Source organism: Mytilus edulis, chromosome 3 (genome assembly GCF_963676685.1).
Source record: "Mytilus edulis chromosome 3, xbMytEdul2.2, whole genome shotgun sequence".
NCBI lineage: Eukaryota > Metazoa > Mollusca > Bivalvia > Mytilida > Mytilidae > Mytilus > Mytilus edulis.
This window is the reverse complement of record NC_092346.1, coordinates 23,325,841-23,341,681: the sequence shown is the minus strand read 5'-3', so window position 1 is coordinate 23,341,681 and position 15,841 is coordinate 23,325,841. Positions and strand designations below refer to the sequence as shown.

At 32.8% G+C, this 15,841-nt stretch overlaps 1 protein-coding gene across 10 annotated transcripts in view; it reads left to right on the top strand.

Annotated features, from left to right (window-relative positions):
- LOC139514227 (calpain-9-like) overlaps positions 1-15,841 on the top strand; it is a 102,928-nt gene that overhangs the window by 53,219 nt on the left and 33,868 nt on the right. For 5 of the 10 annotated variants that reach the window (XM_071303088.1, XM_071303087.1, XM_071303086.1 and 2 more), the window contains 3 exons: positions 1,930-2,141; positions 3,447-3,483; positions 7,972-8,037. In XM_071303088.1, coding sequence (XP_071159189.1) covers positions 1,930-2,141; positions 3,447-3,483; positions 7,972-8,037 — 315 coding nt within the window. The remainder of the gene's footprint in view (positions 1-1,929; positions 2,142-3,446; positions 3,484-7,971; positions 8,038-15,841) is intronic. The other 5 variants (XM_071303089.1, XM_071303085.1, XM_071303083.1 and 2 more) reach the window with 1 other exon arrangement.

Genomic DNA, 15,841 nt, shown 5'->3' with positions numbered 1-15,841 from the left:
AAAATTTATCTGCCCTGAAATTTTCAGATGAATCGGACAACCTGTTGTTGGGTTGCTGCCCCTGAATTGGTAATTTTAAGGAAATTTTGCTGTTTTTGGTTATTATCTTGAATATTATTATAGATAAAAAAAAATTTGCAGTCATATTTTGGTATCACATTGTCTTTTGAAGACATTTGGTTTCTGGACAATAAATTTAGTATAAGTGAACAGACAGCTATGAAAATTAAACACAAAGTTTTTGAACACAAAAGGAAGGTTTGGATTGATGTTGGGGGTTATGGTCCCAATAGTTTAGGAATTGTGGGCCAAAAAGGGGCTCAAATAAGCATTTTTCATGTTTCCAGACAATAACTTGTGGAATGGTATAAGGATCTCTCTGAAATTATACTACAAGTTTCCATATCACAAAAGGATGATAAGAATTGGCTTTGGGTGTTATGGATCAAACTGTTTAGGAATTAGGGGCAAAAAAGGGGAAAAAACAAGGGTTTCCTGGTTAATGGACATCTACTTAAGTACAAAACATAATTTGAAAGCAATGTTGTGTTTGAATTAACTCTTTTTTCACTGCTTTTAAATTATGTATAAAGAAATGTTGTATTGTCTTGAGGTGATTACTGTCAATTTATTTTTAGAAGTTACTATTTAAGTATTTTAAAAATGCTGATGAATGTAATTTAATTTTAGCCATGATTATGTATGTCATTTTCTATGATGTATTTAAATTGGTAATTATGGTTGCAAAGTCCATTGGAAATTTGAATTGATATTATGACCATACCTTAATGAAAAACAAAAATTTCAATAATTGTTGGTGCTGGGCCACTAGGCAATCTACCCACTTTCACAACCAGCTACATAATATAAGCGTAGGCAGGGAATTGAACCCTGGTACACCAACAATGACGTCAATTTATGTAAAATAGACTTCCTTAAAAGAAGACTTTGAGACAAGGACATTGATTTCAGAAAATTGGAGATAACTCATGAAAAATGGGAAGGAAAGATAACATGGTAAAAGGCAAGATAATGAAAAAATAGGGGGGATACAATTTTAAGTAAAGAAAAAAATTACAGACCACAATAGTTAGGCAAATTATGGAGAAATGGAAGATGACTTGGTAGAAGCAGATAACTCATGGCAAAATTGTGAGGCATTTCCCGGAATAAAGGGGATTTATTAAATGTGGCAACTCAAGACAATTGTAAAGATAACTGTAGAAAAACTGTTTATAAAAGGGAAGATTGCTCATCTCAAAAAAATTTACTCTTGGTAGAACGTGAGATGACTTGTAACAAAAGGGTAGAAGACTAAAAGAAAAAAAAGATAGGCAACTCTTGTTAAAAGGAAAAATATGGAAGTAGGTATTCCCTGATAGGAAATGGGAAATTTATTTTTACAAAAGGTGAAGCAACAACTTATAATAAAAGGAGATTACTTATGACAAAAACAGGATACACTCTGTTATGAGAAGGGATGACAAAAACAGGACTACTCTGTTATAAGAAGAAAAGGCAAAAACAGGGACTTCTCTGTTATTTGATATATGGCAAAAACAGGGACATCTCTGTTATGAGATGGGATGACAAAACAGGACTTCTCTGTTGTAAGAAGAAATTGCAAAAAAGGGAACTATTCTGTTATAAGATGTGGCAAAATTAGGGACTACTCTGTCATAAAAAAAAGATGGCAAAAACAGGGACTTCAATGTTATAAGAAGAGATGGCAAAAAAAGGATTACTCTTTTATAAGAAAAAGATGGCAAAAACAGGGACTTCTCTGTTATAATAAGAAATGGCAAAACAGGACTGGTGGTGGGGATATTGGAATACTTTGATGATTTTAAAAGCTAGCATTTTTTTTTGAAAAAAAAGTACTATATATGTAGGTGTATCATGAGCTCATGTTTATTTTGTTATTTGTAGCTAAAAGATCCTGATTGTGGACCATTAGATGTAGACTTTTTCAAGTATAATGCTTCAGTGGCTAAATCTCCATCATTCATTAACCTAAGAGAAGTGTGTGGGCGTCACATGTTACAACCTGGAACTTACTGTATCATACCATCCACATTTGAACCTCATAACAAGGGAGAGTACTTGCTAAGAATATTCACTGAAAAGGCTAATGTCACACAGTAAGTACTAATAGAAAAGGCTAATGTCACACAGTAAGTACTAATAGAAAAGTGATAGTTAACAGCTTTTAACAGGTTAAATTCTAGATGAAATCTTTTGAATGCTCTATTTACCAAGTAGGAGGACATAAAAAATCACTGGATTTCCAAATCAGTTATTAATTTGGGGATGTTTTGCGGGCACATGGCTGGGCAGACAGCTGCCAAACAGTGCCTGTGCTTAAACTCATAAACTGTTCAACCAAAGCTTTTAAACTTTATTAAATTACGAAATTAATCATCATTTCACAAAAAAAAAAAAAAAACAGATCCGCGCAGCTCTTAATCAATTTCAGGAAACTTAGTGAATGATGATCTTCAAGTTCAAGCATGAAAACAGATAAAGAAAAAATTGCAAAAACGTCGTACGAAAATAAGTTTCAACACACTTGTCAACAACGTTAATAAAATCGTCCACTGGAAAAAAACGAGGATATCGGGTTCATCAGGCGAGACACTGGGTTCCGTGGAACCCTTACGAATGTTTAGATAAGTAAATTGGAAGTTTTATTTTTTCATAACAGAAAGTGTTATCAATTCTGTTAGTGTTTAATGCACTTCATTTCATAAAAAAAGAATATATATTTATTTTTGTGGGATAATGTATTGTTTAGGGTCGGCGGGAATAAAAAAGCATGAAAAGTCAATTTTATTTTTATTCTGCAAATCGGCAAAATAGGGTCAGCGGATCCGAAAACCAACAAATTAAAAAACCCTGGCCTAATGCCAAAGGACAAACTTCAATGCATCATACTTTTTACTACATTTGAAGGGTACTATAGATAAGGCCTTCAAACATCAACGCAAACTACTGGTTAACCGGTTATTCGGTCGAACGATAATTTGAGTAACAGGTTAGGCAACCTGTATGAATTGACAACACTATTTTTCATATAAAATTGAAGAGTGGATATGATTAAATGCCACCTAATTTTGAAGCTTTATAGTTTTAGAGTGATACATTGGACTTCTTCATGGTACATACTCACTAGTAGTAGACGTTACATAGAGTTGAATGATTCCTCTAATTTAATGAAATTTTTGATGGATTTCTTTTGAATTGATCCTTTATGAAACAGTTTTTTCGTGTATATTTAGAATAAGAAATAAACTGTTAAACTTAATGTAAAAACACAAGCCAAAACTTAAAGAATTCTAACTGAATTAGAAATGTCATTGATTGGTAGGAATAGTTGCACCTTAAACTTATATAGCTATCAGTATTGATAATTGAAACTCTACTAATTCTCAAGTTATACTTTTCAGTGAAATTGATGAAGAAACAGCAATACAAGAAGACCAGGTAAGAGAGATGAACATAAATATTGTAATTTATATAGACCTACTAATTTCTTTACATTCAGTAATAAGTGAAGATTTTATAAGTGTGACAGAGGAGGAATTGTGAAATAATTAATCCTATATTTTAAGTTTGCTAGCAATAGCCCACCATTACATGTACAGGGATTGCATTAAATAATAACATTGTTGTCAGGGCCGTATTTACATTGAGGCAAATGAGGCAAATGCCTCATGTAAAAAATTTAAAAAAACAAAACAAAATGAAACAAAAGGTTGTTTTTATATCAAATTATTTTCACGGAAAGTGTCTTGCAAGAAACAAGTTCTCTTCACTCTCTGGTGTATCCCCTGGATGTTTTTCATATCCATGTTTTCATTTTCCTTTTAGTTTTCAGAGTTGATGGTCTATTGTTTGTACTTCTGTGTTCCGGGTTTGTCTTTTGTTCATTTATTGGACTACTTTATGACTATAGTCTGAGGGTTGATTTTCAATTGTAAACTTGGTTTTGCAATGTTGCATGTCCACTGATGTGCGGAATTGTGCGAGAAATATATTTTAAAAACATGCGATGCTACTCAGTGGACACAAAAAAAAATGTCCTTTCTGCATGGATAATTGAAATTGATATCGAAAAATACAAAACAGTTTGTTTTATTGTAAATAAAACTAGATAGCTGACATGGTTTGAATTAAAGTAAGGTCACATTTCCCGGTATCAAATAATTTGAAGAAAAAAAACATTCGGCCATGTATGACCTTTTACATTGAAAGGTTAAACTTCGTTAAGTAGTGTTGAGACCCTTTAACAGATAATAAAGGAGTATGGGAACATAATCACTCACAAAGTCAATGCGTAGAAAAAATACAAATGATCAATGGTCAAAGTTTGTGTTCCTGTTCTTCATCTTGATAGTTGCCGAATGGTCTTCAACAATACTTTTAAAGAATCATTAATACCGTAAAAGATGGTAAAACAAGGCGAAGATGTTCCCTAGTGTGGACTTAAGCAGTACTAGTACTTAAAGTGTAATACTGCAATGTCACTATATTTAAATCTAGTCATAAAAAATCACCAAAGTCTAATCACAATACAAGACAAGAACAGACAGACGGATACGGTATTAATAATTATGAGAATTACGATTTTTGCTTTATCCTACAAATCGGTCTTTTAATGTTGTCTTTAATACCTAAAAGTCTTAAATTACAATTAATCTTTGTTTTTGCTTTGAGACCTGATTGTCGAAAAAAATATCTAAAAATTAATTATGCCGTTTCAATGCAAGAAAGAGTCTGGGAAATGCTCAGAATGCACGATTTTGCGTTATTTTTCTCAGAGCTTCTGGGAGCCTTAAGCGGCCCCCAGACCCCTCGCCCAAAATTTTTCGCCTTGCTCCGCTCGGCGGATATATTTTGCCTCACTATTAAAAGAGGCTAGTTACGGCCCTGGTTGTTAAAGCTTCAGAGTAATAGATTCATAGATTTATTAAGTTTACAGGGTATATTATAGCGTGCCAATTTTCATAAGGGGTATTTCACAGTGCTTATCCTAGAGGATTGCTTGAATATTTTACCAGATTGCAGTTTGAATTTACCTACAAACTGATCAACTCACAACTGGTTTCTTTTTTGTACTATACATGTATTTATATGGCACTCACACCACATCTTCCTATATCTATGTAATTGAAAATGGAATAATATTGACTTATCATGTTAATAGGAAATTGACTTTTCTTTGTAACTCTTCTGTATAGTATTTATTCCTAAAATTAGTCATTATTTGCTAACCTTAGTTTTAATTTTAAAATGAGAAATGGAAGTAACATCTGCATAAATAATTTGCATGGCCACTAGTGACACTGCTTTTCATCATAAAAGTGAATGTAGGGTTAGCAATGCATATAGCTGATCATTGATACTAGCTGGGTTTTTTTATAGGGTTATAGAAGAAAACACGTTAAATAACAAGGTCATCAATCAAAATTATTTTAAAAATATAGATAACAGCCTGTTTTTTATATTAGTTAATTTGTTATTTTAGACTTGAGTGGGAATAAAAAGTGATATAAGGATGCCACAGCCTACATTATAGTAATGCTCATCAATGTTTCAAAATATCATATCAATCCTGCTCTTATTTTTAGCTCACATGGCCCAAAGGGCCAAGTGAGCTTTTCCCATCACTTTGCGTCCGGCGTCCTGCGTCGTTAACTTTTACAAAAATCTTCTCCTCTGAAACTACTGGGCCAAATTAAACCAAACTTGGCCACAATCAACATTGGGGTATCTAGTTTAAAAATGTGTGGCGTGACCTGGCCAACCAACCAAGATGGCCGCCATGGCTAAAAATAGAACATAGGGGTAAAATGCAGTTTTTGGCTTTTACCTCAAAAACCAAAGCATTTAGAGCAAATCTGGCATGGGGGTAAAATTGTTTATCAGGTCAAGATCTATCTGCCCTGAAATTTTGGTTATTATCTTGAATATTATTATAGATAGAGATTAACTGTAAACAGAAATAATGTTCAGCAAAGTAAGATCTACAAATAAGTCAACAAGACCGAAATGGTCATACCCCTTTAGGAGTTATGGCCCTTTAAAGTCAATTTTTAACCATTTTTCGTAAATCTTAGTTATCTTTTACAAAAATCTTCTCCTCTGAAACTACTGGGCCAAATTATTCCAAACTTGGCCACAATCATCTTTGGGTTATCTAGTTTAAAAAATGTGTCCAGTGACCCGGCCAACCAATCAAGATGGCCGCCAAGGCTAAAATAGAACATAGGGGTAAAATGCAGTTTTTGGCTTATAACTCAAAAACCAAAGCATTTAGAGCAAATCTGACATGGGGTAAAATTGTTTATCAGGTCAAAATCTATCTGCTCTGAAATTTTCAGATGAATCGGACAACCCGTTGTTGGGTTGCAGCCCCTGAATCGGTAATTTTAAGGAAATTATGCTGTTTTTCGTTATCTTGAATATTATTATAGATAGAGATAAACTGTAAACAGCAATAATGTTCAGCAAAGTAAGATTTACAAATAATTCAACTTGACCGAAATGGTCAATTGACCCCCTAAGTAAATTTTTAACAATTTTCATAAAATTTGTAAATTTTTTTATTAACATTTTCCACTGAAACTACTGGGCCAAGTTCATTATAGATAGAGATAATTGTAAGAAGCAAGACTGTTTAGTAAATTAAGATGTACAAACACATCACTATCACCAAAACACAATTTTGTCATGAATCCATCTGCTTCCTTGTTTTTTTTCTAGTTGTTTGTTTCAAAAGGAGGATTTTATGATAAAACTCTTAATCAGGGCTGAAAGAAATTCTGGTAATAAAAATGTCAAATATTCACCATTGTTTTCTAGAATATTTAGTATGTACAGGATTTAATTTTATTTTGTTGTTTCACAAATTTTGGGCTTTCTTATTGCTCTGTAATTAGAATTAATTATGTGCATATGGTTTATACCAATGTATTAAGCATGATATTACTAGAAATTATTGCCTTATTGAATACAAAGGTTTGAATATATTCCAATATAAAATTGAAAGGAAATGGGGAATGTGTCAAAGCGACAACAACCCGACCATAGAGCAGACAACAGACTTCTTTAATGTCTTCAATATACATGTTACCTTAAATAATTGCATGCAGATTGGGAAGTCCAGACCTAACAGTGGTCATATTAAAACAATTAAAAGTTTTGATACTTTACAATTTATTCCCCTCTAAAATTCAAATTGACAGATGATCTTTTTTTATTTATCAATATGCAACTAAAGTTAAAATATCATACATGTAAGACCATCCCTGAGAATATAGATTCTTGAATATTGTTGCTTTGGTTTTGATAGACAAACCAATATACATTGCATTGTCAATTTAGAAATTATTGTGATGTTTTTAATAATGGGGAAAATGCAACAGTATCAGGTTTGCAAAAAACTGGCATTCATAATTTTAGATTGTACTTTTCGCTCAAGAAATTTTTGCAATTACATTTAGTACATTTACATGGATCTATCATTTTAACCAGTTATCAGTGATTCACAATAATAAATGCACACATTAATTTCTGAATTCTCAGAAGTTGAAATATAGAAACTTTGTTTTCCATTGGGTCCAATAGAAAAATCTTCTTGTCAGCTCAAACTGGGTGAATCCAAAGTCTTGTGATCTCATGGAGCTTCAGAATTGAGATTTGTAATTTGGTTATTGCGAACCAGTATACCAACTCTAAGTACAAGAAGTTGTAGAAAACTTTATTGACAAATTGTGAATCAGCTTTATGCCAGTATTGTTTAAAAAGTGGATGATCCTAGTAGACACAAAGGACTTAAAAAAAGATAATGCAGGGTCATTTTGACCTAAATCACCAAATAATAATCTTTAACAAGAACTAACAGTAGAAATGAATGTTATAATTGTAGTAACTTAACATTATACTTGAATTGATTTGTCTGCAAAACAGGATGTTAAATGTTATAATGTGATATTACCTGGGACCAAACAAATGTTACCACAAGGAGCATTAAGTGTAAGTGCTGAGCTTTTTATCAAGATTCTGTTTCTAAGAGTGTTTTTGAGATCTGATGCAGTTGCCTTCACTTGGAATATTTTGAATGATATATATTGCAGATTTTGGCATGTATATATATACCAAATATTAATGCAGTAATATTTCTTCTAACTGATATCTATTGTTTACCTGCTAATAACTAATTTGCAATGTTGCACATTTGATGTAGATAATGTTGACACAAATTTATAAATTAGTTTTGCATTTAAGAGATTGATAAGCACTATATACTTTCATTACTGTAGAAACATTTAATTCTGTTGAGGTAAAATTAGTCCATTCACCCTACAGCATCTTCTTGTTTGCTGATAATTTAAAATTTTGTACTTGTTGTATAAGGAAAATATTTATGAAAGTTTTCTTGGCTTCAATGAAAGAAAATGATCAGTTATGCTCCAGTTTACATGTTACCTAAATCAATTACATTCACCTTCTTTGAATTAGGGGGATAGTTTTTTCATTGGCAATTAAATCAAATCTCCTTATTTTTATATTGTCAGTCTTGTCAAGTCCTACATGTTTCAACTTATTAAAACTGAACTTGCCGCATTTTTGCGCCTGTCCCAGGTCAGGAGCTTCTGGCCTTTGTTAGTCTTGTATATTTTTTTTTTTCAAACTGGTTCATATTTTTTAGAGTTTATTGGGACGTCAATTTTCACTGAACTAATGCACATTTTTGTTTAGGGGCCAACTGAAGTTTACCTCTGGTTAAGGGATTTTCTCATGTAGTGTTAAAGACCCATTGGTGGCCTTGTGCTGTTTTCTGCTCTTTGGTCAGGTTGTTGTCTCTTTGAAAGATTCCCTGTTTCCATTCTCAACTGTTCTCTGAAATGATACCTGTAGCCTTATTTAGTCTTTGATATGTATGTTGGTAGGATGCTCCATTCCATTAAGTTTTCCTAGAGGCCTGCATCTTTTGTTAACCCTGTCCAGCCCTACCCTGTCATCAACTCCTCAAACATGGTTCATTATAGCTATATGAAACTTAGTTTTTAGTGGAGTTTGTGTTGTTTCTTAATTATTATTTATAACTGTTGATGTAAATGTCCTTTGGTTTTGTGAGTCTTTGTTTACTCCTTGGTTTTGATTGTTATTGTCTTAGTATATATATTGTAAGATCAAGTTCTTTGATTCCCCATATTTCAGTCGTTAGCATACTCAATAAAACCATGATGTGGGGATATATTAGCTGGATCATGTTAGTAGACAGTTCTAGTTTCTCTTGAGGAATATGTGATTGTTTTCATTGATAATCATATAAATATAATTACATTAGATGCATGTTTCATTATAATACTTTATTCTGATTGGCTAACTGCACATCATTTGTTATTCCTTAAGCAATTGCATTACTCAATAAAACTTATCATTCATGATAACATGTGGTCCAACAATAAAGTGCACAGGTGAATTAAATAAAACAATTATAAAATTCGTGTTTTCATGATCATTGTTAAAAAAATGTAATTATAAGTATTGAATGCTTCTTTTTGTAACTTCATAGGGTTGTAAAAGCGTTAACCGTGCGCAAATTTTTTAGAATGAAGCTCTTCCGCACTTCATACAAAATGTGCTTCGGTCAACGCTTTTACACCCCAATGAAGTTACAAAAAGAAGCATTCAGTTTTTAAGTATAACATAAAATTCATGGAAGATAAATCCTCAACAAAATTATATGTTTTACAGTTAGTTGATGAATGATCATGACAGTGATTTTATATTTTAAAAGATTTTTATTATTTTTATTATATATATACAAATTATTAAAACAAGCATTTAGTTAAGTTTTCATTTGTTGAACAAATAATTACAACAGTGCTTTTAGATTTTGTTTTCATTAATTTTAATAGCACTATAGTTTGATTAATACCAGTAATAATTACAACAGTGCTTTTAGATTTTGTTTTCATTAATTTTAATAGCAATATAGTTTGATTAATACCAGTAATAATTACAACAGTGCTTTTAGATTTTGTTTTCATTAATTTTAATAGCAATATAGTTTGATTAATACCAGTAATAATTACAACAGTGCTTTTAGATTTTGTTTTCATTATCTTTAGTAGCAATTTAGTTTGATTAATATCAGTACTTATTCAACAGTGCTTTTAGATTTTGCCTTTTATGTTGTAGAATGCAAGACATAGGTTGCTAATCCTGTGGTGGTGGCAGAGTAAACTATTTGTATAAGACATCTGAAGGCACAGGACATTGATATGTAATATCTTGCATATGTTCTGCTTTAGTACTTGAAGCAAGGAAAGACTACTTTCAGCCCATCAGAATTTTAATTTTTCTGTCTGTTGTTGTTCTTGGCCTCATTTTCATGGTTCAGCATCTGTCTCAATTTCAGTTATAGGATATAGCTGTATTTGGTATATGGACTTCTTGCAGGTCTGCATGTTCATAAGTCTAGAGTTCTCTTGACCTTGGCCTCATTTGATTGATATGGAATCAAGGTTAAGTTTTCATGAAATTCTTTCACTGATGCATTTAGTTGACTATTTTTATGCCCCACCTATGATAGTAGAGGGGCATTATGTTTTCTGGTCTGTGCTTCCATTCGTCCGTCCGTCTGTCTGTCCCGCTTCAGGTTAAAGTTTTTGGTCAAGGTAGTTTTTGATGAAGTTGAAGTCCAATCAACTTCAAACTTTGTACACATGTTCCCTATGATATGATCTTTCTAATCTTAATGCCAAATTAGAGTTTTTATCCCAATGTCGCGGTCCACTGAACATAGAAAATGAAAGTGCGAGTGGGGCATTCGTGTACTGAGGACACATTCTTGTTGTGGTATGAAATGATTATATGATGAGAATTTCTGTCTTGCAAAGTTCATCTGACCATGACCAATTGATGGTTCATTGGTGCTTTTAGATTTTGTATAAGACATCTGAATATATTTTTCTTCTTATATTTTTTTTTATTTTTCAGACAAATTAAGCAATTATAATGTACATTTGATGAATGAAATGATGTATTGTACATGTCCATCTGGCAGGTTTCATCTGAATGTACCTTGAATTGTATGGTTTATTGGGCAATGTTAAATGTTAGTGGTTTTGTTTGTTATGCCCCACCTACGATAGTAGAGGGGCATTATGTTTTCTTGTCTGTGCCTCCCTTCGTCCGTTCGTTCGTTCTCCCGCTTCAGGTTCAAGTTTTTGGTCGAGGTAGTTTTTGATGAAGTTGAAGTCCAATCAATTTGAAACTTAGTACACATGTTCCCTATAATATGATCTTTCTAATTTTAATGTCAAATTAAAGTATTGACCCCAATTTCATGGTCCACTGAACAAAGAAGAAGATAGTGTGAAGCTCAGGTTAAAGTTTTTGGTCAAGGTAGTTTTTGATGAAGTTGAAGTCCAATCAACTTGAAACTTAGTACACATGTTAACTATGATATGATCTTTCTAATTTTAATGCCAAATTAAAGTATTGACCCCAATTTCACGGTCCAGTAAACATGTAAAATGATAGTGCGAGTGGGGCATCCGTGTACTATGGACACATTCTTGTTTTTAGTATATTTTAAGTACATGTTTACTATATTTTGTGTATGGAATGAATGTAAGTTGAACCATATGTCCATTTTGGAGGATTTATTTGACCTTGACATAATTTTTGTTTTCATTGGTTCTCATTGTTAGGTCCTTTTCTGTGATACTATATGCAATAGTTCAACTGTGTTTGGTGTTTAGAATGATGTATGTAATAGCGTGCTGCATTTTCTTACTTTTACAATTTATAAAACCCTTATTTTACTGATTCTGCACATATAATGTAAACAATAGGATACTGCATTAGAAAAAAAATATTTCATTGATTTTGGAGCTTTCGTATTGTTTCCATGTTTTAAACTTGGTGATTTAGTCAGTTTAAGGGGAATCACTATTGGTAAGTAAATGATAATTGGTATGCAGTTGTATAATTAGCATGGTACCTCTCATTTCCATGGAGATTATTATAATACATTGACTTTTGTTAAGTATATATGTTAAAGTGTTACCATTTAAATTTCAGTAATTGCAATATACTGTCAACATATCTTTGTTTTTCCTGTTCCAAATTAGTGGTTATCCTGTTGGTAGCTGCACTCTCCAACTTTTTCATTATGTGTTATAGTTTGGAGGGATATGGTCTAGGTAGGCAAAAAGAAAGGTTTGTGCACACTTAGAACTGTTTAACCCCACAACATTGTGTGTCTTTACCTAGATTGGCTATTTTGACTTTTTGCATTGTTATTAGTTTTTGTTTGAAACTCTGTTTCTTATGAGTTTGTGGTTGATGTGTTCTATTTTATTGTCCAGTATATGTACTGATATGATTGGAGGTTCCTGTTATCTTTGTTATGTTTCATTGATATTTGGAAAGTAATATAAAATATTAAAACTGAGACGTAAATATTTATCCTACAATAGGCCATTGAAAAAAAAATATTATAGTATCCATCAGAGCTTTTCATGCATTTTGAAAAATTGTTCATATTATCTACACCTATTACTACTTGGAGAACAAATTCAATTTCTCTTTCCAATACAAACACAGATGTTTTACAAAGTAAAATAAACCACTATTACCAACAAGTAGGAAACTTTCCATTTAAATGGAATACTAAGAAGGACAATAATGTATTTTTGCCCCCCCCCCCCCCCCCCCCCCCCCCCCTTTTGAGAAAAAAATTTGGTTGCTTATATAGGGATTCACTGAAGCGTGAAGCGATCGGGCTCCCTCTAAGGCAGCCAGTGGGCCCCCACTTATTAAAATTTCTGGATCCGCCACTGGAAGGTGATGGGTAAGCACTTTTCAGATCAGTCAGACACCTACTTCCAGTTTGTAGATACTTTTTAGTTTTCAATATGTTGAATTTAGTTGAATGAGCATCAAAACATTTCTTGAGTACTTAGAACAAAATGACTTCATAGTATGTCAGCAGCTTGACAGAGTTTTAAGTTTGAATTACCAACTTGGTATAAACTTTAAGTAGCACAATAACTTGTGCATTCTTGTTGTGCTTGATGTTGATTGTTGAGTATTGTATTTAAGGTAAGAAGATCATACTGTTTGTTTATATATATCTCTGTTGTATTATCATTGCCTAGTAAGAACAGGTAGAAGGTAACATGGAGTAACTTCAGTAAGACATTATTCATTTGCACATAACAATATCAATATCTAGAGGTCACATGGTCTTCTCTCCCGGACAAGTGCTCTTACGCAATAGAAAGTTTTGATTATCCCATACTTTAAACACATATACATATATTTTTTTTTATACGACCGCAAAATTTGAAAAATTTTTCGTCGTATATTGCTATCACGTTGGCGTCGGCGTCGGCGGCGTCGTCGTCGTCCGGCGTCCGAATACTTTTAGTTTTCGCACTCTAACTTTAGTAAAAGTGAATGGAAATCTATGAAATTTTAACACAAGGTTTATGACCACAAAAGGAAGGTTGGTATTGATTTTGGGAGTTTTGGTCCCAACATTTTAGGAATTAGGGGCCAAAAAGGGCAAAAATAAGCATTTTCTTGGTTTTCGCACTATAACTTTAGTTTAAGTTAATAGAAATCTATGAAATTTTGACACAAGGTTTATGACCACAAAAGAACGGTTGGGATTGATTTTGGGAGTTTAGGTTTCAACAGTTTAGGAATTAGGGGCCAAAAAAGGGCCCAAATAAGCATTATTCTTGGTTTTCGCACAATAACTTTAGTTTAAGTAAATAGAAATCAATGGAATTTAAACACAATGTTAATGACTACAAAAGGAAGGTTGGTATTGATTTTGGGAGTTTAGGTTTCAACAGTTTAGGAATTAGGGGCCAAAAAGGGACCCAAATAAGCATTTTTCTTGGTTTTCGCACCATAACGTTAGTATAAGTAAATAGAAATCTATGAAATTTAAACACAAGGTTTATGACCATAAAAGGAAGGTTGGTATTGATTTTGGGAGTTTTGGTCCCAACAGAATAAGGGGCCCAAAGGGTCCAAAATTAAACTTTGTTTGATTTCATCAAAATTGAATAATTGGGGTTCTTTGATATGCCGAATCTAACTGTCATGACTGTGTATGTAGATTCTTAACTTTTGGTCCCGTTTTCAAATTGGTCTACATTAAGGTCCAAAGGGTCCAAAATTAAACTTAGTTTGATTTTGACAAAAAATGAATCAGTTAGGTTCTTTGATATGCTGAATCTAAAAATGTACTTAGATTCTTGATTATTGGCCCAGTTTTCAAGTTGGTCCAAATCGGGTCCAAAATTAAACTTTGTTTGTTTCATCAAAAATTGAATAAATGGGGTTCTTTGATATACCAAATCTAACTGTGTATGTAGATTCTTCATTTTTATACGACCGCAAATTTTGAAAAAATTTTCGTCGTATATTGCTATCACGTTGGCGTCGTCGTCGTCGTCGTCGTCGTCGTCGTCGTCCGGCGTCCGAATACTTTTAGTTTTCGCACTCTAACTTTAGTAAAAGTGAATGGAAATCTATGAAATTTTAACACAAGGTTTATGACCACAAAAGGAAGGTTGGTATTGATTTTGGGAGTTTTGGTCTCAACATTTTAGGAATTAGGGGCCAAAAAGGGCCCAAATAAGCATTATTCTTGGTTTTCGCACAATAACATTAGTTTAAGTAAATAGAAATCAATGAAATTTAAACACAATGTTAATGACTACAAAAGGAAGGTTGGTATTGATTTTGGGAGTTTAGGTCCCAACAGTTTAGGAATTAGGGGCCAAAAAGGGACCCAAATAAGCATTTTTCTTGGTTTTCGCACCATAACGTTAGTATAAGTAAATAGAAATCTATGAAATTTAAACACAAGGTTTATGACCATAAAAGGAAGGTTGGTATTGATTTTGGGAGTTTTGGTCCCAACAGAATAAGGGGCCCAAAGGGTCCAAAATTAAACTTTGTTTGATTTCATCAAAATTGAATAATTGGGGTTCTTTGATATGCCGAATCTAACTGTCATGACTGTGTATGTAGATTCTTAACTTTTGGTCCCGTTTTCAAATTGGTCTACATTAAGGTCCAAAGGGTCCAAAATTAAACTTAGTTTGATTTTGACAAAAAATGAATCAGTTAGGTTCTTTGATATGCTGAATCTAAAAATGTACTTAGATTCTTGATTATTGGCCCAGTTTTCAAGTTGGTCCAAATCGGGTCCAAAATTAAACTTTGTTTGTTTCATCAAAAATTGAATAAATGGGGTTCTTTGATATACCAAATCTAACTGTGTATGTAGATTCTTCATTTTTATACGACCGCAAATTTTGAAAAAATTTTCGTCGTATATTGCTATCACGTTGGCGTCGTCGTCGTCGTCGTCGTCGTCGTCGTCGTCCGGCGTCCGAATACTTTTAGTTTTCGCACTCTAACTTTAGTAAAAGTGAATGGAAATCTATGAAATTTTAACACAAGGTTTATGACCACAAAAGGAAGGTTGGTATTGATTTTGGGAGTTTTGGTCTCAACATTTTAGGAATTAGGGGCCAAAAAGGGCCCAAATAAGCATTATTCTTGGTTTTCGCACAATAACATTAGTTTAAGTAAATAGAAATCAATGAAATTTAAACACAATGTTAATGACTACAAAAGGAAGGTTGGTATTGATTTTGGGAGTTTAGGTCCCAACAGTTTAGGAATTAGGGGCCAAAAAGGGACCCAAATAAGCATTTTTCTTGGTTTTCGCACCATAACGTTAGTATAAGTAAATAGAAATCTATGAAATTTAAACACAAGGTTTATGACC